Raw genomic sequence first — 27,941 nt, forward strand, 5'->3', positions numbered from 1 at the left:
GATAGGCAGCTAGAGCTGTCCGTTTTGACAGAAACCTGTGCGCAGGCGCAGAAAGGCACGGGACTGGGCTGGGTGTTCGCTACGCTGGGCTACTGGATCGGTCGGAAATGGTGAGCGTGCGCCGGGGGCTTGTGGCTGGCGGCTGCCCACCATCCCACGCCAGGCCTTCAGTCCTCTGAGGATGAGGAGATCGCAGAGCTCCAGACAGGGAATCGGTGGGGGCTGGGCGTGGCCGGCCCGGGACCCAGCCGACTTGAGGGCGGAACCCGGTGGCGGAGGCCTCTAGAGCCTGACCGAGGCGGGGCCGCCGGATCCCGCTGCCCCTTTACCGGAAGCAGGAGCTTGGCCTCTGCCGGGAAGAGATGATGGGCGAGGGGTGGGCAGCGGCCCTGCAGCCTGGCGTCCTGGGTCTTGTTGCGGGATGGCAACCTTGCTAACGTTTCCTGGGAGCTCAGTTTGTGGCAGGCTCTGCCAAGCACTTTATGTGTCTTGCATTTCCTCCCCCCTCCTCCTCCTAGCTCTGTGAGGTAGATATGATCTTTAGTCCCATTTTGTTATACCTATATGTTATCCAGAGCCCCGAGAAGCCAAGTGCTTTGCCCCAGGAAATGGTGGAGGTGGATTTGAACCCTAGAAGCTTGACGGCCGCCACTCTGTCGGCGTGGTTTTTCTAGCCGCTGGGACTGGGTGGGTGCCAGAGTCAGGAACGGGCGGGGTCCGCTCTTGGGGATCCCAAAGCCTTCTTTCTACCTTTCTGGCTGCAGTTGTGGGCTCTCTACGCCATTACAGGTTTTGTGTTTTTAATCCTCACAGCTTGTGCAAAATTTGAAAAAAAGTTTTAAGTTTTAAGCCATGTGAATGTATTACTTTTTCAAAAATCTTATTTAGAAATCTAGAGCTAGGCCGGGCGCGGTGGCTCAAGCCTGTAATCCCAGCACTTTGGGAGGCTGAGACGGGTGGATCACGAGGTCAGGAGATCGAGACCATCCTGGCTAACACGGTGAAACCCCGTCTCTACTAAAAATACAAAAAACTAGCCGGGCGAGGTGGTGGGCGCCTGTAGTCCCAGCTACTCCGGAGGCTGAGGCAGGAGAATGGCCTAAACCCGGGAGGCGGAGCTTGCAGTGAGCTGAGATCCGGCCACTGCACTCCAGCCTGGGCGACAGAGCAAGACTCTGTCTCAAAAAAAAAAAAAAAAAAAAATCTAGAGCTTATAAGAAAAAATCGAAAAAAGAAACTGTCATCACCTAGAGGGAACCACTTACAGTAGTCATGTGACTCTGCTTGGTTTTGGTTTATACAGTTTAGCCCCTATTGAATGTACAATTGTGGGTTCTGTGTTTTTCATTATTACACCACAAAGAATATCTCCACATCATTACAAACGTAATAATGCTTAAAATATGTATAACTTCATTTTTCACATCACTTCTTTTTTTTTTATTTTGAGACAGAGTCTCGCTCTGTCGCCCAGGCTGGATTGCAGTGGCCGGATCTCAGCTCACTGCAAGCTCCGCCTCCCGGGTTTACGCCATTCTCCTGCCTCAGCCTCCCGAGTAGCTGGGACTACAGGCGCCCGCCACCTCGCCTGGCTAGTTTTTTGTCACCTCGCCCGGCTAGTTTTTTGTATTTTTTAGTAGAGATGGGGTTTCACCGTGTTAGCCAGGATGGTCTCGATCTCCTGACCTCGTGATCCGCCCATCTCGGCCTCCCAAAGTGCTGGGATTACAGGCTTGAGCCACCGCGCCCGGCCTCTTTTTTTTTTTAAGACGGAGTCTCACTATGTCACCTAGGCTGGAGTGCAGTGGTGCGATCTCGGCTCCCTGCAACCTCCGCCTCCTGGTTTCACACGATTCTTCTGCCTCAGCCTCCTGAGTAGCTGGGACTATAGGCGTGCACCACCACACCCGTCTAATTTTTGTACTTTTAGTAGACACGGGGTTTTACCATATTGGTCAGACTGGTCTCAATCTCCTGACCTCGTGATCTGCCCACCTCGGCCTCCCAAAGTGCTGGGATTACAGGCGTGAGCCACCGCGCCCAGCCTAATACCTTCATTTTGAGACGGAGTCTCCCTCTGTCGCAGGCTGGAGTGCAGTGTCGCGATCCCGCTCGCTGCAAGCTCCGCCTCCCGGTTTCACGCCATTCTATTCGACGTGCCTCAGCCTCTCCAAGTAGCTGGGACTACACGCCGCCCACGCCTGGCTAATTTTTTTTTTTTTTTTTTTGTATTTTTTTTTTTTTTGTATTTTTTTTTTTTTTAAATAGAACGGGTTTCAGTTACCAGGATGGGTCTCGATCTTCTGCTCGTGGATCTTCGTCCCAAATGCTGGATTACAGTTGATCCATCACGCGGCCCACAGTTTCTTTATTCATTTACCTATTGAGGACGCTAATTCCTCACTTGGTCTGTTGTAAATACGTGCCTTGCAATATAATATGAGGATGTGTGATCCCTTTGATGTACGATTTCCTTTCCTTTGAATAAATACCCAGTATGTATTGTTGATTTATGTAGGTTTTTTGTTTTGTTTTGTTTTGTTTTTTTCGATGCCTTTGTCAAAATCAGTTAGCCTAAATATTGAATTTGTTTCTGGGTCCTCTATTCTATGCCATTGGCCTGTGTGTCTGTGTTTTATACCAATACCATGCTCCTTTTGGTTACTATACCTTTCTGGTATATTTGAAATCAGGTAGTGGTGAAGTTTTGTTCTTTATTGTCCAGGCTTGCTTGTCTTTTCTGAGTCTTTTGTGTTCCATACGATTTTAGGATTGTTTACAGTAATACCTTGCACACAGTAAAAAAAAATGATTAAAAGCATCTAAGTGAGGCGGGCGCGGTGGCTCAAGACTGTAATCCCAAACTTCGGGAGGCCAAGACGGGGCGGACACAAGGTCAGTGAGATCGAGACCATCTGGTAACGGTGAACCCCGTCTCTATAAAAAATACAAAAAAAAAACAAAAAAAAAAATAAGCCCAGGCGAGGTGGGCGCCTGTAGTCCCAGCTACTGGGAGGCTAGGCATGAGAAGGCGTAAACCCGGGAAAGCGAGCTTGTTAAGTGCGCTGAGATCACGGCTACTGCAGTCCAGCCTGGGCGACAGAGTCAAGACTCCGTCTGGGGGAGAAAAAAGGGGGGGGGATTAATGAAAAATAAAATTCCAACTCCTAACCCTCCAGTCTCAGTCTTCCTCCTCCTTAGAACAACATTGTAGTTTCCTTTTTTTTTCAGCCTTGACCCTCCTGGCACAATGACGTCCTGCCTCAATTCCCCCAAGTAGCTGGGACTGCTGGCTGCATCGCCACCACACCCTGCTAATTTTTTTGTATTTTTTGTAGAGATGGGGGTTTTTGCCATGTTCCCAGGGCTGGTCTGAACTCCTAGCTCAGTGATCACACCACGTTGGCGCTCTCCAAAGGTGTTAGGATTACAGGCGTGAGCCACACACCAGCTGTTAGTTTCCTTGTAATTATACAAGCACTTATGGCCCCTTTTTCTACTTAAAGGTAGCTTACTAGAACCAGTATTATGCTATTCTGTGGTTATAATACTGCATGAAAGCCACAAATTAGATGCTACTTAACTTTTTTTTTTTTTCTTTGGAAACAGAGTCTTGCCCTTTCAGCCCAGGCTTGGAATGCAATTGGTAGTGATCTGAGCTCACTGCAACTCAGCCTCCCAGGTCAAGCGATTCTCCTGCCTCCAGCCTCCAGGTAGCTGGGACTACAGGCCGCCCGCCACTCACGCCTGGCTAATTTTTCTTATTTTTAGTAGAGACACGGGTTTTTTTTTCTATTTTAGTAGGACAGGGTTTGCACCATGTTGACCAGGTTGGTCTCGAACGCTGAACCTCAGGTGATCCGCCCACCTCAGCTCGAAAAGTCTGGGATTACAGGTTGACCACCAACATATTTCAACAATTGAAGCGGTACCAGCGGATATAATTAGAAAGTTTATGTGGTCTCCATCTTACACTCCCATGGTAACTTCTGTGGTGCAGGTTGGGTTTTTCCTTCCAGATTTGTTTGGTGCCATAAGCACATTTATATATATAACCTTTATTAGATGAACTGGAATATGTAATTTATATATGTTAATTTAAGGCTGAAGTGGAGAGATCGCCTGAGCCCAGAAGGTCCAAGGGGGGGGGGCTACAGTGAGCGTGTTGCACCATGCCTCCACCCTGGGTGAGAACAAAATAAAGAGAAAACCAGAAGTGACTTTAAGATATATATGTATGTATCTTATTCTGCACTTGTTCTGTTCACTTAAAAAATATCACACATTTTCTGTGTTATTATATTGCAGTCTACTTCATTCCTTTTTTTTTTTTTTTTTGAGACGGAGTCTCGCTGCTGTCACCCGGAGCATGGAGGCAATGGCCTGGATCTCAGCTCACTGCATATGCTACTCCTCCTGGATTTAACGGCCATTCTCTCTGCTCAGCTCCGATAGTTGGGACTACGGCGCCCGCCCACCCGACTGGCTATTTTTTTTTGATTCTTTAGGAGAGACGGGTTTTCACCGTGTTATTGCCAGATGGCTCGATCTCCTGACTTGTGATTCCCCGTCTCGGCTCCCAAAGTCGCTGGATTACAGGCTTGAGCCACCGCGCGTCCGGCGTACTCATTGTCTTTTGTAATGTCGGGTATCAGTAATCCAGTGCCCATATGTACATTTAGGTGTGTGTATAGTTTTTTTAAATTTCAGACACTGCTGCAGTAACTGTTCTTGTCTTTTTCGCACTCATGCTAGTGGTTATGTAGCATAGATTTCTACAAGTGGCACTTTTGGCATGCATATTTTACATTTTAGGTGGAAACTGACTTTTAGAATAATGATATAAAAATCATCTATAGGCCGGGCGTGGTGGCTCAAGCCTGTAATCCCAGCACTTTGGGAGGCCGAGACGGGCAAATCACGAGGTCAGGAGATCGAGACCATCCTGACTAACATGGTGAAACCCCGTCTCTACTAAAAAATACAAAAAACTAGCCGGGCGAGGTTGTGGGCACCTGTAGTCCCAGCTACTCGGGAGGCTGAGGCAGGAGAATGGCATAAACCCTGGAGGCAGAGCTTGCAGTGAGCTGAGATCCGGCCACTGCACTCCAGCCTGGGCGACAGAGCAAGACTCTGTCTCAAAAAAAAAAAAAAAAATCATCTATAATTGGCCAGACACAATGGCTCGCGCCTATAATCCCAGCATTTTGGGAGGCCAAGGTGGGCAGATCACTTGAGGTCAGAAGTTGGAGACTAGCCTGGGCAACATGGTGAAACTCTGTCTCTACTAAAAATACGAAAAGTAGCCGGAAGCCATGCATCTGTAATTCCAGCTGCTCAGGAGGCTGAGGCACTAGAATTGCTTGAACCTGGGAGGCGGGGGTTGCAGTGATCCGAGACCAGGCCAGTGCACTCCAGCCTGGGCAACAGAGCAAGACTCTGTTTCAAAATAAATAAATAAAATTAAAATTAAAAAATAATCATATATAATTCTCCTCATCCAGTTTCACTCTACCACACAACTATTTTCATCTTTGTATGTTCTCCTTCCTCTTTTGTTCACGTATGCATATTTTCCAAGATATGCATGCTGGGTTTTGGGGAATTTTTTTCTTTTTTTGTTGTTTTAATATCCAAAACATTTAACCTTCTTGTCGTATCATCTTTGTGATTAACTATGTAGTGACTACATAATACTTAGTGAAATAATTGTACCATAATTGGCCAAATATCTTACCTGTGTACATTTGGGTTGCTCCCATTTCTTTTTTTGTTTGTTTTAGAGACGGAGTCTCTGTTGCTCAGGCTGGAGTGCAGTGGCTCAGTCTCAGCTCACTGCAACCTCTGCTTCCCAGGTTCAAGTGATTTTTCTGCCTCAGCCTCCTCAAGAGCTGGGATTACAGGCGCGCACCATCACGCCCAACTAATTTTTGTATTTTTTAGTAAAGACAGGGTTTCGCCATGTTGGCCAGGCTGGTCTCAAACTCCTGACCTCAGGTGATCCACCTGCCTCAGCCTCCCAACGTGCCAGGATTACAGGCATGAGCCACCATACCCGGCTGCTTCCATTTCTTAATTAGTAGAAATAGTGCTGTGATGATGCTTCTGTGAATGTCTGGTTTTGTTTCGTTTTGTTTTAACTTACTTATTAGGTTATTTCCTCAGGAGGAAATTCTTAGGAAAAAAATTTCTGAGGGGGAGGGACCAATGCTTTTATGGTTCTTGCAATACATTGTCCTGTAGCTTTGTCAAGATTGTATTACCCTTGTACCTGCCAGCTTTGTAATAGCAATGCCAGCATTTAAAAATAAACCTCAGCATTGCTATAATTTTTCATTTCTTTCTTTTTTTTGAAATGGAATCTCACTCTGTTGCCCAGGCTGGAGTTCAGTGGCGCGATCTCAGCTTACTACAACCTCTGCCTCCCAGGTTCAAGCAATTCTCCTGCCTCAGCCTCCTGAGTAGCTGGGATCACAGGCCCGTGCCACCATGATGGCTAATTTTTGTATTTTTAGTAGAGACAGGGTTTCACCATGTTGGCCAGGCTGGTCTCAAACTCCTGACCTCAAGTCATTCACCCACCTCAGTTTCCCAAAGTTCTGGGATTACAGGTGTGAGCACCACACCCAGCTGAATTTTTCATTTATTTGTTTGCGAGGAATGATGACCATAGTTTGATGTGATTGTAATTTCTGGTAGGCATATTTTCTACTAGTATTCTTTTGCACACTACCTACTAGAGACTTGCTATTGTTCTTAGTCATTTCATGTTTGTTTTTTTTTTATTTTGCCTGTTATATTTGATGCACATATTTTTCTGTCCTGTTAGATTCATTTTTCTTATACAGAAGTTAAATTTTATGTTTAGTGATCAAATTGGTCATAGTTCTTTGTCAGTCATTTGCTTCCAGTGGTCATCCCTCCTATGCTGAGCCAGTGGATACTCCTGGATCTTTATTGCTGCTTGTTTTTCCATGTGTCAGGAATGTGCACCTGGGGACTAGAGAATTGGGGAGCCTTGTCTCCGTCACCCCATTGCCCGGGATGCATTTCTTTCTCATCATTTGGTTCTTGGCTTAAAGATGACATACTTACGGCCGAGAATGGTGGCTCACACGTGTAGTCCCAGCACTTTGGGAGGCCAAGGCAAGTAGATCACTTGAGCCCAGGAGTTCAAGACTAGCCTGAGCAACATGGCGAAACCCCATCTCTACAAAAAATGAGCGGGGTTTGGTGGTACACATCAGTAGTCCCACATGTTCGGGAGGCTGAAGTGGGAGGATCACTTGAGCCTGGGAGGTCAAGGCTGCAGTGAGCCATGATCGCACCACTGCATACCTGGGTAACAGAGTGAGACCCTATCTCAGAAAAAAAAAAGAAAAAGATTACATCTCATCAGGTGTTCCTGACCACATTAGCCGGAGTAGCATCCCTTGCCCCACAGCCTAGTCCCTGTATCCTACAAGAATCTTGTTTACTTGTTTAAGTCTCTCTCGCCAGAATGTGAGCTCCCTGAGGGCAGGGACCTCCTCGGTTGTGGTCACCGGTATATTCAGCTCTTCTGTTGACCGGGAATGTGTTGTTCTTGGGCAAAACCCTTCTCCATTCCAAACCTGTTTCCTCATCACTAACATGGAGATCATACTAACCCGTGAATGAGAGTTTCAGAAGAGAGCATGTGTCTGAAAGCAATATATGACCCATAGTAGGTGCTGAGTAGGGAAATCATACCTGTGTGTCCTCCCATTCCTGATAGATGTGTGAGATGTGTGTTTACTTTCATTTATTTTTCTTTCTTCCTCTTTTTTTTTTTTTTTTTTTTTTGGGGTCTCCCTCTTTCNTTCATGTTCGTGGTGAGTCTGCGGTGCGTGCAGGCACCCGCTGAAAGGCTGCTTCTGGCCCAGTCTTTCCTGTGGCCACGGCAGGCTCATGCCCAGGTCTGGTGTGTGCACCTGCTACCTCCTGGGAATGTGTTGGAATTAGCAGGATGTGCCAGGAAGTGCCATTCATCTCACAGTCCCTGGGCACCACTGGGCAGACGGGGCTGGCTGGACCTAGGTGCGGTTGGCCAGCAGGAGAGGCTGGGGCTCAGGACAGGGGTGGCTCTGAGGCCGGTTTCATGTCATCCAGACAAGGGGAAGGAAACGCCAGGTCCACTTGCTTTATGCAAAGATGTCTTACGTTGGGTTTGTGACCAAGGCTCACGGCACCAGTGTTTTTTTTTTTTTTGAGGAGTCTCACTCTGTTGTCCAGGCTGGAGTACAATGGCACAATCATGGCTCACTGCAGCTTCTACCTCCTGGGCTCAAGCAACCCTTTCACCTCAGCCTCACAAGTAGCTGGGACTACAGGCACACGACACCATGCATGGTTAATTTTTTTAATCTTTTGTAAAGATGAAGTTTCACCATGTTGTCCAGGCTAGTCTCAAACTTTTGGGCTCAAGCAGTCTACCTGCTTTGGCCCCTCAAAGTGCTGGAATTACAGGCATGAGCCAGTGCGCCTGGCTTGTGTTTACTTTTGTATAGCCAGATCTTAGTGTCTGGTTCTCGTTGAATTTCAGATCACCTAAACCTTAGCTCTTTTTTCACACTGTGGACTGTGAGGCCATGTCCCCCCTCCCGTACTTAAAAAGGTTGATTTCGTGAAACATAGTTGCAGAAATGCTTTTTATTTGTTCCTTCAGTATTTATTGAGCCTATCCTCTGCGAGGTACTGGGGCTATAAAGTCTGGTCTGGTTTCCTGGTCCCAGGGTGCCTTGCGTCTGGAGGAGGAGATGAACGTGACCTAAACAGTTGCACTGCATTGTGGTCAGTGCTGTGAAGGCTGGGGGCCTCGGTGCCCAGCAGAGGGGCTGGTGTCAGAGAAGCCTCCGGCGGGAGGCTCTGCAGCTGAGTCCAAAGGGTTGGGAGGTAGTTACATCAAGCAGTGAGTGAAGGAGGGAAGCTTGTTTCCTTCAGACCCAGAGCGGCACCTGGCAGGGCAAGGATGGGAGGCCTCTTCGGGCTGTGTTCGCCCCCTGCTGTCCATTCTCCACACAGCGGCCAGAGCGGTCCTTTGGAAAACAAGCAAGTCTTGTCACTCTCTACCTCAAAACTTGACAGTGGCTCCATGAATCATATGCAGTAAAAACCAAGGTCATCACTTGATCTGCCAGGCCGTCTGCGGTCCCCAGCTGCCGTCCCTCCCCTGCTCCCTGCCCTTCAGCCACACCAGCCCCTTTGGTTTTCCCCCTGAATATGCCAGGCGCTTGCCCACCCCAGGGCTTTTGTGCTTGCTCTTGGTGCTGTCTGGAACATTCCCCAGAAACTGGCATGGCTAACTCCCTCATTTCCTTCAGATGTCTACTCACTGTCGCCTTGGCGAGCGTTCTCTGACGATGTATTTCACATTCCCATCACCCCTGCATTCCAGGTCCCATTTCTGTACTATAGCTGACATTTATGTTTGACTTCTTTTTTCTTATTTAATGTCCCTTCCCACAAATGTCAGTTTTATGACATGGGATTTTTGTTATACTTTGTTCACTGCAGCATCCCCAGGCCTAGAACATTTCTGGCACACGGAAGGTTGCCATGTAGTTACTGAATGAATAGCAGTCTTAGGAAATTTCATCTTTTTCATTTCAGCCCCATTCTCTAATCTCTGGGGGCTGTTTTGGATTTAGATTCTGACATCTTGGCTTTCACTTTCTTTCCCCTTTCTTTCCGGGTTGATTGCAGATTGAGCTGTCCTAAATTATCATCCAAGTTATTCTTACATATTCTTATTCTGACAACATTGAGTGTATCAGAGCCCTGTGGCCCCTGTATCATAGACTTCTCTTGGATACATAGATGGGGGATTAAAATGTTTTTAAATAGAAACAATACAGTAGAATGAAAAGGGCTGTTTTGAAAAAAAGAAAATCAAACCTTTCTATAACGCCTTGCCCTTAATGTGGCTTTTTTCATAATCTCCTCTAACCTTTTGTTTTCATGTGATTGCAGTCACCAAAGCACTTTATTTTTGCATTTTGTTGTTTTCACTTAACATTATAGCATACATCTTTTGTGATGGTATAACATGGTCTAATCACCATGGTTAATATGTGTATTATATTCCTGTTAATGAATGTTCCATAATCTACTTGGCCTTTTCCCTAATTGTTGGGCATTTTTAGTTCTTTCTGCATTTTGCTATTGCAGATGTCACTGTACTTTGGTACTTGATGAACTTCCAGGAGGGTGACCAGGGTAGACTAGGTACTGTCCAGCAGTGACCACTATTGTGCCCCACTCCTCCCCTTCACAATAGCCGCTGGCACATAGTAGGAGCTCAGTGAATGTGTTGACTGACATTCGATCTCATACACGCATGACCCACTGCATTGTACTCTCACGTCCACAGAACCCTGTCATTTTACCCAGGCTCCAGATCTTAGAGGCATCAGGCCATTTGCCACTTTATAGGAGCAACTTGTTTACCCTTCCCTCCAGCGTTTGAGAGTATTCTTCTGTCACAGGGGAGTGGGTGGCAGTGACTGGATTGTCAGCCTTGTGCCTTCCAGAAAAACAAGAATTCATTGTGCTGTGTCCACCCAGTGTTGAGGATTCCAACCCCCCGCCCAACCCCAACTCATTAGTCCCTGGGGGTGAGGAACTGTTTTCTTTTGGTGAATGGAGCGTCTGTTTCTAACAACTCTCAGCCTTTGAGGGGCTTCTGACTGGATTCTAGATCAGTCTGGAAGGGGCCGTCTGAGAACAGGTATACTCAGGGCTAGTTTCCATCCACAGGAAGAGTTAGGCCTAGTTCAGTTAAGCAGCTATTTATCACATGTCTACTCCACAGACCTTTGTAGAGTCTCTAAGAAATAGACATAGTACCTGAAACAACAACAACAACAAAAAAGAAATTAAATTAAAAAAAAAAGCAAAGAAAAAAGAAGAAAACAAACAAGCAAAAAAAGAAATAGACATAGTACCTAATGCATGTCCCAGAGAAGCACAGCCAGGGATTTGGGGAGTCACACGTAGGCAGACCCCATCGACTGGGAGGTCAGTAAGGGCTTCGTGGAGGAGATGATGTCTTAGATGGTCTGGAGGAGTTTGTTGAATTTCAGCAGAGAAGAGGCCTTGTGGGATAAAAAGATGAAGAGACAGGGAGGTGTGTCATGGAGCTGGAGAGTGGAGGGAAAGGTAGGATAGGAGTGACAGGAGGCCTGGCATGGCAGAATGAGGACATGGACTCTGACTGCCTCTTACAGATGCTGTGTGCAGGAGTAGCCCACCTGAGCAGTCTCTGGGTAATCAAGATTAATGAGCCCCTTCCCAAGGCACACTTCTTATAGCTGAGTGCTGCACATCACACTATCTCGGATGCTTGCTGAAGTCACTCAGTCTATCCTCATGTGCTCTTTGGGCCGCAAATGACCAAGTGTTGTCTTCCTGTTAGACACTACTCTCTGGGTTTTCTTAAATCATCAGTCCCATCCCCCAGCTATGCCAAATATATGAGTCATGGACGTGTATATACATGGGAATGGTGTTTATATTCTGCTCCCCAACAGCTGAGGAGGGTGGGATAATAGTGCCTGGTGGGCAAAGCGCCATGAGCAGCCCTGTCCCGCATGGGGGTGTGAGCAGATGCTCTGGGCACTGGCGGTGGCCGGAGGAGCACATCAGATCAGCTTGGGGAGCTTTCAGGGGGTGCCAGGTGCCTGAGTATTACTTGTTTGTTGGAAGACAAACATATGATTCATCTGCCTGGGGTATGAGGAAGTTAATCCTGCCTATTGGCTTCTCCTAACCTTGGTCTTGTTTTCTGGCAGGCAGAGGTGGAGGAGACACTGAAGCGACTGCAGAGCCAGAAGGGAGTGCAGGGAATCATCGTCGTGAACACAGAAGGTACACGCCCTCCCTCCCGCCGTGACCCGCACCCAGGCAGGCCCAGAAGCAGCCATAACACAGCATAGCACTTGCTGTTGACAAAGTCCTTCATGAACCTGATCTAATTTTAGGCCTTTTTAATTTTTAAACCTCCAGTGTTCTTTTTTTTTTTTTTCCCATTAAGTCTAGTCAGGTGAAGCAGCGGGAGTGGAGAAGGGACAAAGAAATCGGTAACTGGTTGTGACAATTAGTTGTAAACAGCACTGCATTCAGACCAGCCACTTCCAGTGTCCTCACAAAGGGAAAATCTGCTCAGTCCCACCGCCCTGACAGATCACACTTCAGTCTTCCATGCTTCCTCAGCCTCGTCCAGCACAGTTCGAGAGGACCATAATAATAGTTGTTGCCCTTGGGCATATGTTTACACATGAGCTTTTTAAAATACTGCTTCATGGTTCACATAAACAAATTTTTTAAGTGCCACCACAATGTTCATTAGCCCGGTTTTGTTGTTTCTACTTTTTAGTGAAGCCATTAAGTGGGTATTACCCACCCATTTGTGTTGATTCTGCTTTATTGGCTGGATGGTTCTCTAGTTAACTTCTCTGTGCCTGCAGCTCTCCTCCACCCCGACAACCCTTTCTGAGTGGGTATCTGTATAGGTAGAAGGGTACAGATACTAATTTTCCCAGACTGCACTGGACAGGAAGGGAGCGAACATTTAGCACACCCCCGCTCTGTGCCAGGATTCTGGCTGGTGCCGCGCATACTCTTTCTTATATTCCTTAAAACGGCCCCATTGTCTGCATTTTGCAATGGTGAAAACTGAGTCTAGAAATGTAATTGATCTGCCTACCATCACACAGTCGAGATTTAAATCCAAGCCCATCTGAGTGCACTTGGATGCTTTCTCCCATGCCATGCTGTCAAGAACCAGAATGGCCCCCAGGCCCTCACGCTCCAGGCCAGCAGTAAGGACAGGGACTCTGGAATCCAGCAGTTATGAGTTTGAATTCTGCCTCATCTTCTGACTAGCTTTGTGACGTTGGCCAAGTTGCTTAAGCCTGTAAATGGGGATAATACTTATATCTACCTTATAAGTTGAAGAGTAACTAAGAATGAACAGCATAAAGCATTTAGTACAGTATTGTCACCATCTGTTTTGAGCTGTGAGGCATTTGTTCATACAAACTCTGATTTACCTGATGGGGTTCCCCTGTTGGGTTGGGGGCATCCACATACTTTATGCCTCTAGGCCACAGTGTTTCCCAAATGTATTCATTCTTTGAAATCACCCGGGGATCCTGTTAAACATAGCTTTCCAGGCCTCAGCACCAAAAAGTCTAATTTATTAGGGCCAAAGCAAGACCTGAGGAATCTGTGTGTTTACCAAGCACCCCAGGAGATTCTTATGATCAGACAAGTTTAGAAAATTCTGCTTTAGAGGATAGATTCTAATCAGAAGAGGCTTCAGTGAGAGCCACAGGCCTAAGATTCACAGCAGTTCTGTCTCTTTCCGAAGGCCTTTCCTCGGAGAGACTGCCTCAGATCATGTTTTCAGGGCTGTGTTCCTTAAACCTAGGGGTCCTGTGCTACCCTGGGAGTAGAGGTAGAGGCTGAGGTTCCTGTCATCCACTTCAGTCAGAGCACACATACTAAGAACCATCAGTTCGTGTTTCTACATTGGTTTTAATTTGGGAAGGGATTTGGCCAATTTAAAAACTACCCTACTGGAGTTTACAAAAATAACATAAACCAGTTTATGTGAGGCTGGGAGGAGAGGAGTCCACTGAGACGCTGCGGCTGATAGAGCAGCGTGGCCAATGGAGAAAGACCAGGACCATGCCTGACTCACCTCTGTTCCCGTGTCATTCACCACAGGCCGCAGAGTCAGGTCAGTGAACGTTAAATGAACCAACCACAGTGGGTGTAGCCATCAGCCCCTTTGATTTGGTGATTCCCGAGGACTGTGTTCAAAGGCAATAATCCCAAAGGAAAAAACCTGAAATTTTTGCAAACATGTTAGATGCCTTAATGAGTAGATTAATAATTGTTATAATAACTGGGTGTGGTGCATGGTTGCTCACACCTGTTCCCAGCACTTTATGAGGCCATGGCAGGATGATCACTGGAGCCCAGGAGTTCAAGACCAACCTGGGCAATATAGTGAGACCCTAACTCCAAAAAATAAAAATAAAAATTAGGCAGGTGTGGTGGCACACGCCTGTAATCTTAGCTACTCAGGATGCTGAGACAGGAGGATTCCTTGATCCCGGGAGTTCAAGGCTGCAGTGAGCTGTGATTGCACTCCAGCACAGAGCAAGACTTTGTCTCTTTAAAAATAATAATATCTGGAGGCTGAGGCAGGAGAATGGCGGGAACCCGGGAGGCGGAGCTTGCAGTGAGCTGAGATCCAGCCACTGCACTCCAGCCTGGGCGACAGAGCGAGACTCCGTCTCAAAAAAAAAAAAAAAAATAATAATAATAATAATAATAATGAAGTATGTAGGCCTTTCAGTGCCCAGCCCAGAGGCTGCTCCCACAGGCCAGGATTTACAGGCAGCTCTGTGGGTGGAGGTAATACAGCAGTACCTGTATCTGTCACATGCCTGGCGTGCTGCCGGGCACAGTTTGTTTATGTGTTTCTTGGCTGCCTCATAGGGTAGATGCTATTGCGGCCACCTTTACAGACACATGTGGACATCCCAAGAGGTCAGGGCATGCCCAGTTGCGGGGCCCCCCAAATTCTCTGGCCCAGTGTATTCAGTGGGCTCTAATTTTTTCAGTGCTCTTAGAGAGCCTCTTATGTGTGTTGTCGGTCTAGGACTTGTTTTGGAGAAGCAGAGTTCTCAGCAATTCCTACTTAAATCAAGCAGAATGAAAGCCATCAAGGGCAACAAAGTGGAGGTGCTATGTCCTTGGATAGAATGTTGATTTCCAGCCGGGCGCGGTGGCTCACACCTATAATCCCAGCACTTTGGGAGGCCAAGGCAGGTAGATCACCTGAGGTCAGGAGTTCGAGACCAGCCTGGCCAACATGGTGAAACTTCGTCTCTACTAAAAATATAAAAATTAGCTGGGCATGGTGGCAGGCACCTGTAATCCCAGCTATTCGGGAGGCTGAGGCAGGAGAATCGCTTGAACCCAGGAGGCAGAGGTTGCAGTGAGCCGAGATCACACCACTGCACTACAGCCTGGGCGACAAGAGTGAAACTCTGTCTCAAAAAAAAAAAAAAAAATGTTGATTTCCAAGTCAGCAGAACCCTGGCAAGCGCAGAGCTAGACAGAATGTGCTCCCCAGCCCTGCCTAGTTCTGATTAAACCATGTGGTTATTTCATTTACAGGAGGCTGGGAGCCCTTGGGACACTGTGGAGGCAGGAGCAGGCCCCCTGCTCAGGGCTGCCCTGATCAGTTAGCTGGCCTGAGGCAGCTCCTTTCCTTCTTTAGCCCTCAACTGCCTCGAGTCCTGTGATGGTCCAGGGAATCTCTTTGGGGCACTTCTTGCTCCAAGACCTAAAAGACTTCTGTCACTAAGAGAGAAACTGTCTTCTGGGACTGGACATTTTGACTCCAAGGAAACAACCCCGGGGTCCAGCGGCCCCAGCTCTGACCCCCAGGCTTCCACAGTACTCGCACAGGGGAGGCCCTCATTCTTGCCTTAAAACTGCCCCTAAAGCCAAGGCTTTTCACTGGGAAGCCCCAGCTGCTTACCTTTTGGATGCTAGTGAGTGCTGCCTTTTTGTATACTCATGGGGCTGATCGCAGCATAGCTGAGAACATGGAATGCAGAATGAGCCTGCCTGGCTTTGAATCTGGGCCCTACTTACTTACCAGCTATGTGGTTTTGGGCATAAGCCACTTTCTCTGTTAAGTTTTCTAATTTGTAAAATGTGGATCATAATTCTGCCTTTCTCGAGGGGAAGCTTTTAGAATAGTGCCTGGCACAAAATGCCTATGAATGTCTCAGTGTGTGTGTGTGTCTTTAACTTGTGTCCCATTCTCAGGGCCCCCACGTCAGTGTCTCATTTACATCTCACACAGTGACCCTGTGAGGCAAGGGTTTGCCCAGTTTGCAGATGAGAAACCCAAAGCTGAGAGAGGTGTGGATAACTGCCCGAGGTCACCCAGCTGTAGATGAACGTGGTCAGAACCCGGAATCTGGGTTGATCACACTTCCCACTGATCCATGGGGCCTTTAAGCCCTCTGGAAGCTTCCATTAAAGATGATGATTTGGGGATAATTGTAATGGGATGCCTATGATCTTATCTAGGATTTTCCTACCCAACCCCCGACATTCAGCTCAGCTGCTTCTTTCTTCAGGACCCCCTCCCTGATCACCCCAGCCCAGAGTGGTTGCTCCTGCTCCTGCCCCTGAACCCATGACATACCCGAGTCCCGATACTTTCCAGCCACCTGCCACTGCCTTTTGACGTCTCTGCCTTGACTAGACTCAAATGGTGTTTCATAATAAAAGTGTGAATTTAAGCAGTTTTACCGAAAATGCAAGGGAAATTTCATTCTGTTTTTACTTTTCCAGACCCCCTGCCATCCTCTGCTGCTACTCACACAGGCAGAATAAGTGAAGACAAAGATTGGTCTCTTGTGTTCACTGCTGTCTGTAGTACTTAGGATGGTGTTGGCACAGAGTTGGTGTTTGATTAAAGTGTCTGTTGAATGTTTTAGTTGTCTTTTATTGCTTGAAGGAACTGGGTGTGTTGGAAGAGCCTGGGGGTATATCCCAGCAGATCAGAGCCCCAAGTTAGAAATTGTGCCTCCCAGATGACCAGCTACTTCTGCAGGCTCTACAGTGTTCATTTGTGAAGGCAGAGGCTGGGAGCAGGTGGCCTAATAATAACTAGGCTGTCTCTGAGGTCTCCTCCAGCTCTGGCATCCAGTGAATCTGGAATTAATCTTTGTCCTTGTTTGAACTTCTTCCCGGTTTTGGTCCTTGGCCCTGTACTTCCTCATTTTCTTTTGTTTTTGGAGTGAGCCAGCAGATGTTTAGTTTCTTGTCTCTTTTACACAGCTCCTGCTTATATGGATGTGATCAGACTCCTCATGCCAATATCTGTCCAAACTAGTGAAAGCAGACCCTTTGACCACTCACTTACCAACAGCAATACAAGCTTAATGATTGCTCACTAGGGACACTAGTGAGCAAATCAGACTTGGTCAAGCCCTTGGGGAACTTACATTGTGGTGGGGGATAGAATAATGATCACAGTGTAATGCTGTAGTGTCAGCCTGGGAAAGCTGTGTGGTGCTGGGTCGGTGCCACCAGTGGGGATGAGAGGTGTCACCCGAAGATGGAGACCTCAGGGACCAAAGTGGGAATCATGGGTGAATAGGGGAAGGAAAGAAAGTTCCAGGCAGAGGGATCTGTGAGAAGGTGGCTTTGTGGTGTGTAAAAAGAGAAGGTCAAGGGGTCTGATCACCCAAACCATGCCAAGCCTTGAGACTGTAGGCCTCTTACCATTGGGGCCCAAAGATGAGCTAAGGGGAGGGTTTCCGGCCAGGTAGCAAGAACAGCCAACCCAGAGCTCTACCTGGGCTCTGGTCCTGGCCCTTGGTGGGTGGGCTGTGTTTTAGCAAGCCCCTTGCAGGTTTAAGCAATAGTCACATTCCCTCAGATTAATGCAAATGGCATTTACTGTGTGAATAGTGTTTATTTATTAACATTTATTAAGTGTACTCTTGCTAAACATTCTTAAATGAATTAAGCAGTATTCAGCCCGCCCAGCAGCACTTGGAAGCACAGATATTATTTTACAGATAAGGCAGTGGAAGCTCAGGAGGTTTCATCACATGCCCAAGGCTGCATAGCTGTGAAGGGCAGAGTCGGGTGTAAGCACAGGTCAATTTGGAGCCCAGGACCCTATTAATCTGGCCCATAGCTACCCAGCCTAGGACTCAACTAAAGGCAGTTATCAGACCGACCTGCTTGGTGGCAAGAAACTGGCCCAGTCTTGTTTTCTTAGGCCCCCAGGAATGTGAGCGTGGACAGAAAGAGTCGTGGTGGCTCCTTCCCCATCGCCGCCCCATCGTGGGTAGATTATAATGGACACACTCATTAGTGCCATCCTCAGGAAGCTTCATCTGTAGAGCAAGGCCTTGCAGGGCCCTGCCATGCACATTGTGGCCATCCAGGAGCCAGCAGCAGCCCTGGTGATCTGGTTGTCTTGTCCCTTGCAGACAAGTGATGACTACAACCTCTTCTCCTGACATCACTTGGCTCAAAAAGCCTCTCTGACTCACCTGCTTCTTTTGCCACCGTGTCCTCTTCTGCCTACCCTTGCATTCCTAGTGCCCTAGGAAGACAATCAGAGCTAGTGTCTCTTTTTACTTCTGGGAACCAATCAGCCCTAGGAAAGGAACCCAGGAGTGAGACAGCAGGCCTGCATGTGAATCCTGCCCCACTGTGGGAAAGGAACCAGGAGTGAGACAGCAGGCCTGCATGTGAATCCTGCCCCACTGTGGGAAAGGAGCCGGGAGTGAGACAGCAGGCCTGCATGTGAATCCTGCCCCACTGTGGGAAAGGAGCCGGGAGTGAGACAGCAGGCCTGCATGTGAATCCTGCCCCACTGTGGGAAAGGAGCCGGGAGTGAGACAGCAGGCCTGCATGTGAATCCTGCCCCACTGTGGGAAAGGAGCCGGGAGTGAGACAGCAGGCCTGCATGTGAATCCTGCCCCACTGTGGGAAAGGAGCCGGGAGTGAGACAGCAGGCCTGCATGTGAATCCTGCCCCACTGTGGGAAAGGAGCCGGGAGTGAGACAGCAGGCCTGCATGTGAATCCTGCCCCACTGTGGGAAAGGAGCCGGGAGTGAGACAGCAGGCCTGCATGTGAATCCTGCCCCACTGTGGGAAAGGAACCGGAAGTGAGACAGCAGGCCTGCATGTGAGTCCTGCCCCACTGTGGGAAAGGAACCGGGAGTGAGACAGCAGGCCTGCCTGTGAGCCCTGCCCCACTGTGTGACCACAGACAGGTTGCCTCACCACTCAGAGCTCCTATTGCCTCGCAGGGGGATGAGATGGTGTTGCCACCCGTGGAGTAGTTCTAGAGCATGGCACTGGCATGCTTTGGGGCTCAGCACCGTGCCTGTCACATAGCAAGCCCTCTGCGGATGGTGGCATTGACTGAGAATTGCTATTCCAGTTCTCTCCACTAGGGGTGTGGGTGGGAGCTCGGCAGAAGGGGCTCCCCATCCTCTCAGGCTCCATCTGCTCTCCCCTCAGGCATTCCCATCAAGAGCACCATGGACAACCCCACCACCACCCAGTACGCCAGCCTCATGCACAGCTTCATCCTGAAGGCACGAAGCACCGTGCGTGAAATCGACCCTCAGAACGATCTCACCTTCCTTCGAATTCGCTCCAAGAAAAATGAAATTATGGTTGCACCAGGTAAGGGGTCTTCTACCTCCCCATGTAGGAGCAGACCTCACGGCACATTCTCTGCCTCATCAGGAGGCCTGGTGCAGTGGTGTCTCCAGAAGATCCAAGCAGGGCCCGAGCAGTTGAAGGAATTGGGTTGTTGCCTCACTGCCTAGCCAGCCTCCAGCTGGTGTCCCCCAGCAGATCCGCCCAGGGACTGGCCCCAGAGGGGAACCCAGTCTCCTGGGATAGACAGACACATGAGCATCATGCGTGTCCCCCCTGCCTTGATAGGAGAAAACTCAAAGGCATTTGGGACATAGAGGAGGGTGTGGCCAGGCCTGTCTGGGGCTGTCTGCAAAGGCTTCCCAGAAGAGGGGACACTGGAACTGAATCTTAAGGGCACAGGAAGCAGTGTGAGCAAGGCGGAGGGGCGGAAAGCCACATTTGGAAGAATATTCAGTGATTCTGCTCCAAAATGTAAAGCAAAAAAGTACCATATCATTTTATCCTTGAAAACATGTTCTCTGCCCATTTGTAAAGACCAGGCCTGTCTTTAGGCCCGTTGCAGCCAGCTCTTCCTCCCGCACCGGAGCAGATTGCTGTGTTTCTTTTACACGAGGTGTTTGCCTTGCCTTTGAGGGCTGTGTGGTGCAACCAAGGCCTGTGTTTAGTCCTTAGGATCATTCTCAGGGTGAGGAGATGCTCATTCTGGGAGGAGCCCACAAGGATGGGAGCACAGGAGCGAGCAACAGAGCCACATCTCCTGCCCGGCCCCCTCGCTCTCACTCATGGACTAGGGTGGCAGACAGAGGCTCCAGGACCATCTCTGCCTCGTGACTTCTCACCCTGCTTTTTCTTGGCTGAGCCACATAGTTGAGTGTGCGTGCGTCATGTGTGTGTGTGATGGTGCACTTCCACTGCAGTGCCGCTTATCTAGGGCATCAGGGTGTGAGTGGGGAGGAGTGGGAGGTGAGACTTGGTGCAGTTGAGAAGGGGCCACAAACACCTAACTCAGTTGCATGGACTTGATCTTGCAAGCAAAGGTTTTTAGGGCAGGAGGTGATAGGATTAGGATTAGGACCCGGATAAAGGAAGGCAGCGGAGGATCTGGGGACACTGAGTGCTCTGGACGTGGCAACACAGAGGCCACAGAGTTCTGAGGTCATTTGATGGGGAGTCAGCTGCTCCACGCAGCAGACCAGCGTAGGCTCTGTCACCAGGCCTGGAAGGATGGGAAGGAAAGAACTATAGAGCCAGTCACAGCAGCCCACAGTTTCCCTGGGACACTCCCTAGAGGGGTGGGGACAGAGCAAGTCAGTCACAGAGAAGAACATAAGAGTCTTGGGCCGGGCGCGGTGGCTCAAGCCTGTAATCCCAGCACTTTGGGAGGCCGAGACGGGCGGATCACGAGGTCAGGAGATCGAGACCATCCTGGCTAACACGGTGAAACCCCGTCTCTACTAAAAAAAAATACAAAAAACTAGCCGGGCGAGGTGGCGGGCGCCTGTAGTCCCAGCTACTTGGGAGGCTGAGGCAGGAGAATGGCGTGAACCCGGGAGGTGGAGCTTGCAGTGAGCTGAGATCCGGCCACTGCACTCCAGCCCCGGCGACAGAGTGAGACTCCGTCTCAAAAAAAAAAAAAAAAAAAAAACAAAAGGCTTTTTTTTCAAAATCACGCCGTCCATGTGTACTGCCTGATCCATCAGGGAGAAAAGACTGCAGGAGGCGCAGAATCTGTTTTCCCACCTTTGCCTCCCACAAGCGTGACCCTGGGCAAGTCACAGAACACCTGGAAATCTACATCTGTAAAATGTCGAGTAGGGGACGGTGCTGTGCTGATGTCCTGAGCCACCCTGCCTGGTTGAGTGTGTTGACCTGGGTTGGGGGAAAAAGCCTTGGAATCAGATTTAAACTGAAATCCCTCCCAGGACGTCATGTTGTGTGGCTGCAGAGGACAAAGCTTCACTCCCCTAAAAGTCGGGCTGAGAGGCCAGGCACGGTGGTTCACGTCTGTAATCCCAGCACTTTGGGAGGCCGAGGCAGGTGGATCACGAGGTCAGGAGTTCGAGACCAGCCTGACCAACATGTTGAAACCCTATCTCTACTAAAAATATAAAAATTAGCCTGGCGTGGTGGCGCGTACCTGTAATCCCAGCTATTTGGGAGGCCGAGGTAGGAGAATCTCTTGAACCTGGGAGGTGGAGCTTGCAGTGAGCTGAGATTGCGCCACTGCACTCCAGCCTGGGAGACAGAGCGAGACTGTCTCAAAAAAAAAAAAAAAAAAAGGCTGGGAACGATGCCTCTACTCACCCTGTGCATAGCAGACCTTATGCTTCCCAATGGCTGACTGGGAGTTCAGGGTATGGGGGAAGGGAGCAAATTACATGGTCTCCAAATCAGACAAATTCTTCACGGACAGTGTCCCTTGGCATAAAGCTCCTGAGAGTGTCTCCTCCGGAAGGACAGCGTCATCTGAAAGCTCCTGGCCATTCAAGTCTCAACTTGGCAGCAATGGCATCTCCAGTTTGGCCCTGAAGACCCACAGGCATTCAGAGCCCATGAGTGTGGTTGGTGCTTGAGTCCAGAATGGGCAGCTCCCAAGTAGGGGGTTCTCCTTGGGGTTCACAGGCCCGGAGATCCCACGACCTTGTCAGTGGAGGAGGATGAGGTGGCCAGTCCCTCGCCTTGGCAGCACTGCAGGGGGCGCCCGTGCTCTCAAGTCACACTCTGTCTCTCCTGCACACACGCGGCGCCGTCCTGGAAGACAGTGGTGCACTGAGCTTGTCTTACACACAGAGCATGCTTCTTTGGCTCAGCCTCACTGCTGCCACTCAGTCCTTCCTCGCCACCAAATGCTTACCTGCATTTTTAAGGCCATCTCCTCCACTTGAGAGTAACTTCCATGAGGGCAGGGGCTTGTAAGCACATAGTAAGCATCTAGCAAATATCCATTGATTAAATAAATGAATGACTCTGTAAACCTCCCTCCACTGCTGACACCCCACTGATGTGGGTCAGAGGTGGGGTCAGCAGTGGGGATGGAGTCAGGGATGTCTGTGGGGCATAGTGTTAGGATGAAAACCAGTGATTTGACACTTTGACATACCCACTTTTATGTGGCCAAGAAAAAATAATTGGGTTTTGGTGCAGAACTCCTGTGGTCAGGAGCCACCACGCAGAGCCTAGGAGGCACTGGCGCTGAATTGCCTCAGGATGGCTACAGAGCACAGGACCCAGGGCTGGCCATGGGCGTAGAGCAGGCCTGGCTACTGCCGGAGGTGTCCATATGAGACTGTAGTTAGCACCCTACACATCGTGGGCAGCCTGAAGCAGCCTGGCCCAGGAGGGAGATCCACGCCTTCCCACCGCCTGGCCTGACTCCATCCAGCTGAGGAGCTGCTTCCCAGGCTGCAGACAGCAGCAGGTGTTCCAGACAGCGTGGCTCTCCACATGTGTGCCAAATTCACCCCACCCTGGCCCAGAACCGCCCACGTGAACAGACGTTTTTTTTCGGAGACAGGGTCTAGCTCTTGTCCAGGCTGCAGTGCAGTGGTGCGATCATGGCTCACTGCAGCCTCAAACGCACAGGCTCAAGCAACTCTTCCACCCCAGCCTCCCTAGTAGCTGGGACCACAGGTATGCGCCGCCACACCCAGACTTTTTTTTTGGTAGAGATAGGGTTTCACTATGCTGCCCAGGCTGGTCTCAAACTCCTGGGCTCAAGCGATTCTCCCACCTCGGCCTCCCAAAGTGCTGGGATTATATGCATGAGCCACTATGCCCGGCCAGGACATCTTAACACAAACTTTTGTTAGCCGGACATGGTGGCACCTGTATTCCCAGCTACTTGGGAGGCTGAGGCAGGAGGATCGCTTGAGTCTGGGTAGTTGAGGCTGCAGTGAGCCATGATCGTGCCATTGCACTCCAGCCTGGGCGACAGCGAGACCCTGTCTCAAAAAACAAAACAAAAAAGAACAGACGTCTAGTTTTCACTTATTAACTTCACTAATACTAAAGCTGAGGTAACTAACTCAGCCTACCCAACCTTCAGTACACATTACCTGTCACAAAGCACTTGAAGTGGTATTACTGGATTTAGGGCTTGATAATTTGGAATAAAAGACACTGATATTACTGATTGTGCCTGTTTTTATCATTGGCTTGTTAATTATTTGTTTTCATTAGTGATTTTTATGTATGCAGACTGGTTAGCCATGAAACTGTGAGTCATTTCATTTCTGTTTCTTCCCAGTTGCCACAGCCCATCTTTGTGGGAAGAACCAAGCTTTAGGCTTGGCTCTGAACAGCCACAAAGCAACTTGGCTGAGGTCCTGCCATTTCTTTCATGCTCAGCAGGGGGCAGCAGACCACGGCAGTTCAGAGTATGGGGTCAAACCCAGGTCCCTGTCCCCACTCCACCTGTGGATTTTCCTTGGATTGGGCAAGCCCTTTAACTCTCTGAGCCTCCGTGTTCTCAGAGTGACTCGAGGGCTCACTGAGGGGCCGTATGAGAAGTGGGTGGCCCAGACTGGGACACAAAGAAGCCTTGATCAATGTTTGCAGTTGGATTACGTGGGTAAATCTGCATACATAAAAATCACTAATGAAAACAGAATTAACAAGCCACTGATAAAAACAGGCACAGTCAGTAATATCAGTGTCTTTTATTCCAAATTATCAAGCCCTAAATCCAATAATACCACTTCCCCAGTTTCCTCTTCAGTAAAATGAGAGGCACTCAGGCTCACCTCCAAGGACTTGGACTTGCTGTGATTTCATGGTGGACATTCCTCCTTACTGGGCCAGATCCCTGGAGCTGGAATCCAGGCAGCTTTGTCCCCTTTTGAAATTTTCTTATTCAGAAGGTTCTGGAAAGCCAACAAATTGAGTTTGTGACAGAAATTGACATTAGCTGGCTGGGTATGGTGGCTCACACCTATAATCCCAACACTTTGGGAGGCTGAGACAGGAGGATCACTTGAGCCCAGGAGTTTGCAACCATCTTGGGCAACATAGTGAGACCCCATCTGTACAAAAAACTTTTTTTGTTTTGAAATGGAGTCTCACTTTGTCACCCAGGCTGGAGTGCAGTGAGGCGATCTGCAACCTCTGTCTCCCAAGTTCAAGCAGGCCTCCTGCCTCAGCCTCCCAGGTAGCTGGGATTACAGGCACCTGCCTCCAAGCCTGGCTAATTTTTGTATTTTTAGTAGAGACAGGGTTTCACCATGTTGGCCAGAGGCTGGTCTTGAATTCCTGACCTCAAGTGATCTGCCCACCTTGGCCTCCCAAAGTGCTACATGAGCCACCACACCTGACCTTCTACAAAAATCTTCTTAAACATTTACCCAGGTTTGGTGGGGTGTGCCTGTAGTCCCAGCTACTCAGGAGGCTGAGGCGGGAGGATCAGCTGAGCCCTGGAGGTCAAGGCTGCAGTGAGTCATGATCGCACCACTGCACTCAACCTGGGCGACAGAGCAAGACCCTGTCTTGGGAGGGGAAAAAGAGAGAAAAAAAAGAAAATGACACTACCCCAAGTCCAGTGAAGTTATGTCGGAATTCCATCTTTGACACTAAGTAGCTGGGTAACCTTAAGCCAGTGGTCCTCCCACAGCCTACAACGTCAGCATCACCTGGGAACTCGTTAGAGAAACGCAAATTCTTGGGCTTTGCCCCAGCCCCACTAAATGATGGTTCTGGGAGTGGAGCCCTCCAGGTAGTTGGGATGCCCCTAGTTTGAGAACCATGGCCTTAGGCAATTCATTGGAGCTCTTTGAACCAGAGTCCCCCGACCTGGAAAACAGGGGTGAGAATCCTGCCTACCTGCTGCCACTGTCGTGGAGAGGATTAGAAGAGGGGACACACTGTAGAGTGCCTGCTGCCCGGTACGGGGAGGCCCCAGGAGCCCCCGCAGGAACGTTACAGGTTTATCTTGTTTTCCCAGCATTTGGAGATGCTGAGCGTTGATGCTTTTTATTGCTTTCACCCCCTTTCTCATTTTATGGTTAGTGATTTAATGGTTTATTTGCTTTCTTGTGTGTTTTTCTCTCATTTTACATTGAGTGATTTTTTGTATCATTTTTTTCTTTTGCAGATAAAGACTATTTCCTGATTGTGATTCAGAATCCAACCGAATAAGCCACTCTCTTGGTTCCCTGTGTCATTCCTTAATTTAATGTCACCCAAGAATGTTAATGTCGATCATGTCAGTGGACTGGCACGTGGCAGTCGCCTTGGAACCCACTCAGACCAATCCAGTGACCACGTGTGGGCTAGCAGCTCTTCCTCCCCCACCAAAGGAACCCCTGTGTGCGCCAACCTTCCCCAGAGCTCCGGAGGGCCCTCTCTCCTCACTTCCAGGTTTTAGAGCAAGAGCTTGCAAGAAGCCCGCACCCAGCTTCCTTCTGACCTTCAGTTCACTTTGTCGCCCTTGGAGAAAGCTGTTTTTCTTTAACTAAAAATAACCAAAATGCTTACCCGGCTGTTGTGTCTTTAAACACTAGGTTGAAAAGGCCTCTCTCTTCCTGTGTAATCACATGTCAGAGGCCTGGCTGCCTCCGTCAGCCCTGGAGGGAGATCATGTTCACGGCTCCGAGAGGCCTGCTGCTGCTGCTGCTTGTGCCGGTGGCCGTCCTTCGTGTAGCTTGGTGTCAAATCGGTGCCCTGGCTTCTGGGCCTCTTGGCCCTCGTCCTTTTACCGTTTCCCACTGCTGCCAGTGTTGAAAGATTTTTTTCTACTACGCTGCACTGGGGAAGAGTGGTACTTACTGAGGACCCGGAATGCACCTGGCATGTAATATACGTAGCTCTCACCTAACGGCACCCTCTGCAGACAGAGTGTTGGGGCTACCTCAGACATGGGGACTTGGACTTAGAACGGCTTGCCTATGCCCTCACGGCCAGGACTCAGGTCTCGGACTCCAATATCCCTGTTCTTCCCACACTATCTGCTCCAGAAATCCTGGAGGGCCCCCATTCACCCGAGTGAGCCCGTCCTGGGCAAACATCTGCCCTGCAGACTCGGAGTGCAGGGGTCCTCTCGCCGACAGCGTCCCAGAATTCACCTGCACTCAGGCTCCCACACACCCTCATCCAGCCACTCGCTTGTTTTTTTCCCTCTGAAACCACATGTATTTAATTTGATTAGGGTTTTTCTTTTTGTCTGCTTCCTGTTACACAGGAAAAAGACTCAGCACTGTGTAGTGTGAGCCTGGAAATCCCCGTCATTGTCCTCCCTGCCCCAGAAGTCACCACTGTCTGTGAGTTCTTCCATCTAGCAATCATATCTGCCCAGATTTTCCAGTGAGGCTTCCTCAGTGGTATCGGAGGAGTAAAATATGTGCTCTTCGGAGTTGAGGGGTGTAGTTTATAAGAGCTTGGCAAAATTGCTTCAAAATCTACTGTAATGAAAGATGGAGGCCGGGCGCGGTGGCTCAAGCCTGTAATCCCAGCACTTTGGGAGGCCGAGGCGGGCGGATCACGAGGTCAGGAGATCGAGACCATCCTGGCTAACACGGTGAAACCCCGTCTCTACTAAAAAATACAAAAAACTAGCCGGGCGAGGTGGCGGGCGCCTGTAGTCCCAGCTACTCGGGAGGCTGAGGCAGGAGAATGGCGTCAACCCGGGAGGCGGGGCTTGCAGTGAGCTGAGATCCGGCCACTGCACTCCAGCCCGGGTGACAGAGCAAGACTCCGTCTCAAAAAAAGAGAAAAGAAAGAAAGATGATAGGAATTTTTCACTCTATAATACATCCATGATTATCTTAATATAAAAATAACCCTCAAATAGTTTTCCCTGAATCTTAAGTAATGTTGGTTGTCTGAGAAACACTCTGGTGTCCCTTGTCCCTGCTTCCCTAGGAAGTGCCCCCTGAGAGTGGGTGACTGCGGACCCTGCTTGTTGATTATCTGCTAGGTTCTGTGCTGCAGACGAACCTGGGGTGTGGCCAGCAGCATCTCCCTTGTGTTCTCAGAAGCTGGGATCCAAGTCTGAGGCTCCTCTGTCCTTCTGCTTGAGTTTCTCCAAGAAGGATAATGGGGAAGGCGGTCGGAGCAGGAGAGGTCAGGTTTCTAGGAGGGGGGTCTGTCCCTGGAGGGCGGAGGCGTTCTGGCTCCAAAGCAAGGGTTCAGAATAGGGCTGGGGGCCTGTCCCTTCCACCTTCCCGTAGTCCCCCTACTACTCCCTCTTGTTTGCCTTAAAGTTCCCCATCCTAAAAGCGTTCCACCAAGGTCCTGGGGAAAGTTTCTTACGAAAATGAAGATGCTCCACCTCCCAGTCCCGTGAGCACCAGGATTTTGTACATCAGGAGCCCACCATGTACATCAGGAGTCTGTCATGCGGCAAGGCAAGCATAATTCCTTGGACTCAAATTAAGATGTAAAAATTTGGCCAGGTGCGGTGGCTCCTGCCTGTAATCCCAGCACTTTGGGAGGCCAAGGCAGATGGATTGCTTGAGCCCAGGAGTTCAAGACCAGCCTGGGCAACATGGCAAAACCTCATCTTCACCAAAAATATGAAAATTAGCTGTGTGTGCTGGCACGCACCTCTAGTCCCAGCTGCTGGGGAAGCTGAGGTGGGAGGATTGCTTGAGATGGACGCTGCAGCGAGCTATGAATCCACCACTGCACTCCAGCCTGGGTGACAAAGTGAGACCCTGTCTCAAAAAAAAGATGTAAAAATGCATGGCCACAGAGAAGGT

The 27,941-nt window shown here is 49.3% G+C and overlaps 1 protein-coding gene across 1 annotated transcript; it reads left to right on the plus strand.

The window, feature by feature from the left end:
* On the plus strand, nucleotides 1-25,718 carry DYNLRB1 (dynein light chain roadblock-type 1). Its single transcript, XM_017878699.1, has 4 exons — nucleotides 1-110; nucleotides 11,811-11,886; nucleotides 19,105-19,272; nucleotides 25,337-25,718. The coding sequence occupies exons 1-4, from the start codon at nucleotides 108-110 to the stop codon at nucleotides 25,378-25,380; spliced, it is 291 nt and encodes a 96-aa protein (XP_017734188.1). The 5' UTR covers nucleotides 1-107; the 3' UTR covers nucleotides 25,381-25,718.
* The last annotated feature ends 2,223 nt before the right edge of the window (nucleotides 25,719-27,941 follow it).

The sequence above is a fragment of the Rhinopithecus bieti genome, unplaced genomic scaffold (assembly GCF_001698545.2).
Source record: "Rhinopithecus bieti isolate Rb0 unplaced genomic scaffold, ASM169854v2 scaffold_65, whole genome shotgun sequence".
Lineage (NCBI taxonomy): Eukaryota > Metazoa > Chordata > Mammalia > Primates > Cercopithecidae > Rhinopithecus > Rhinopithecus bieti.

Bases quoted from the DNA above. Each gene is read 5' to 3' on its own strand.
- DYNLRB1 (XM_017878699.1), top strand. The intron at 11,887-19,104 runs GTACACGCCCTC...CTCTCCCCTCAG, and splicing joins CATCGTCGTGAACACAGAAG to GCATTCCCATCAAGAGCACC. The intron at 19,273-25,336 runs GTAAGGGGTCTT...TTTCTTTTGCAG, and splicing joins TGAAATTATGGTTGCACCAG to ATAAAGACTATTTCCTGATT.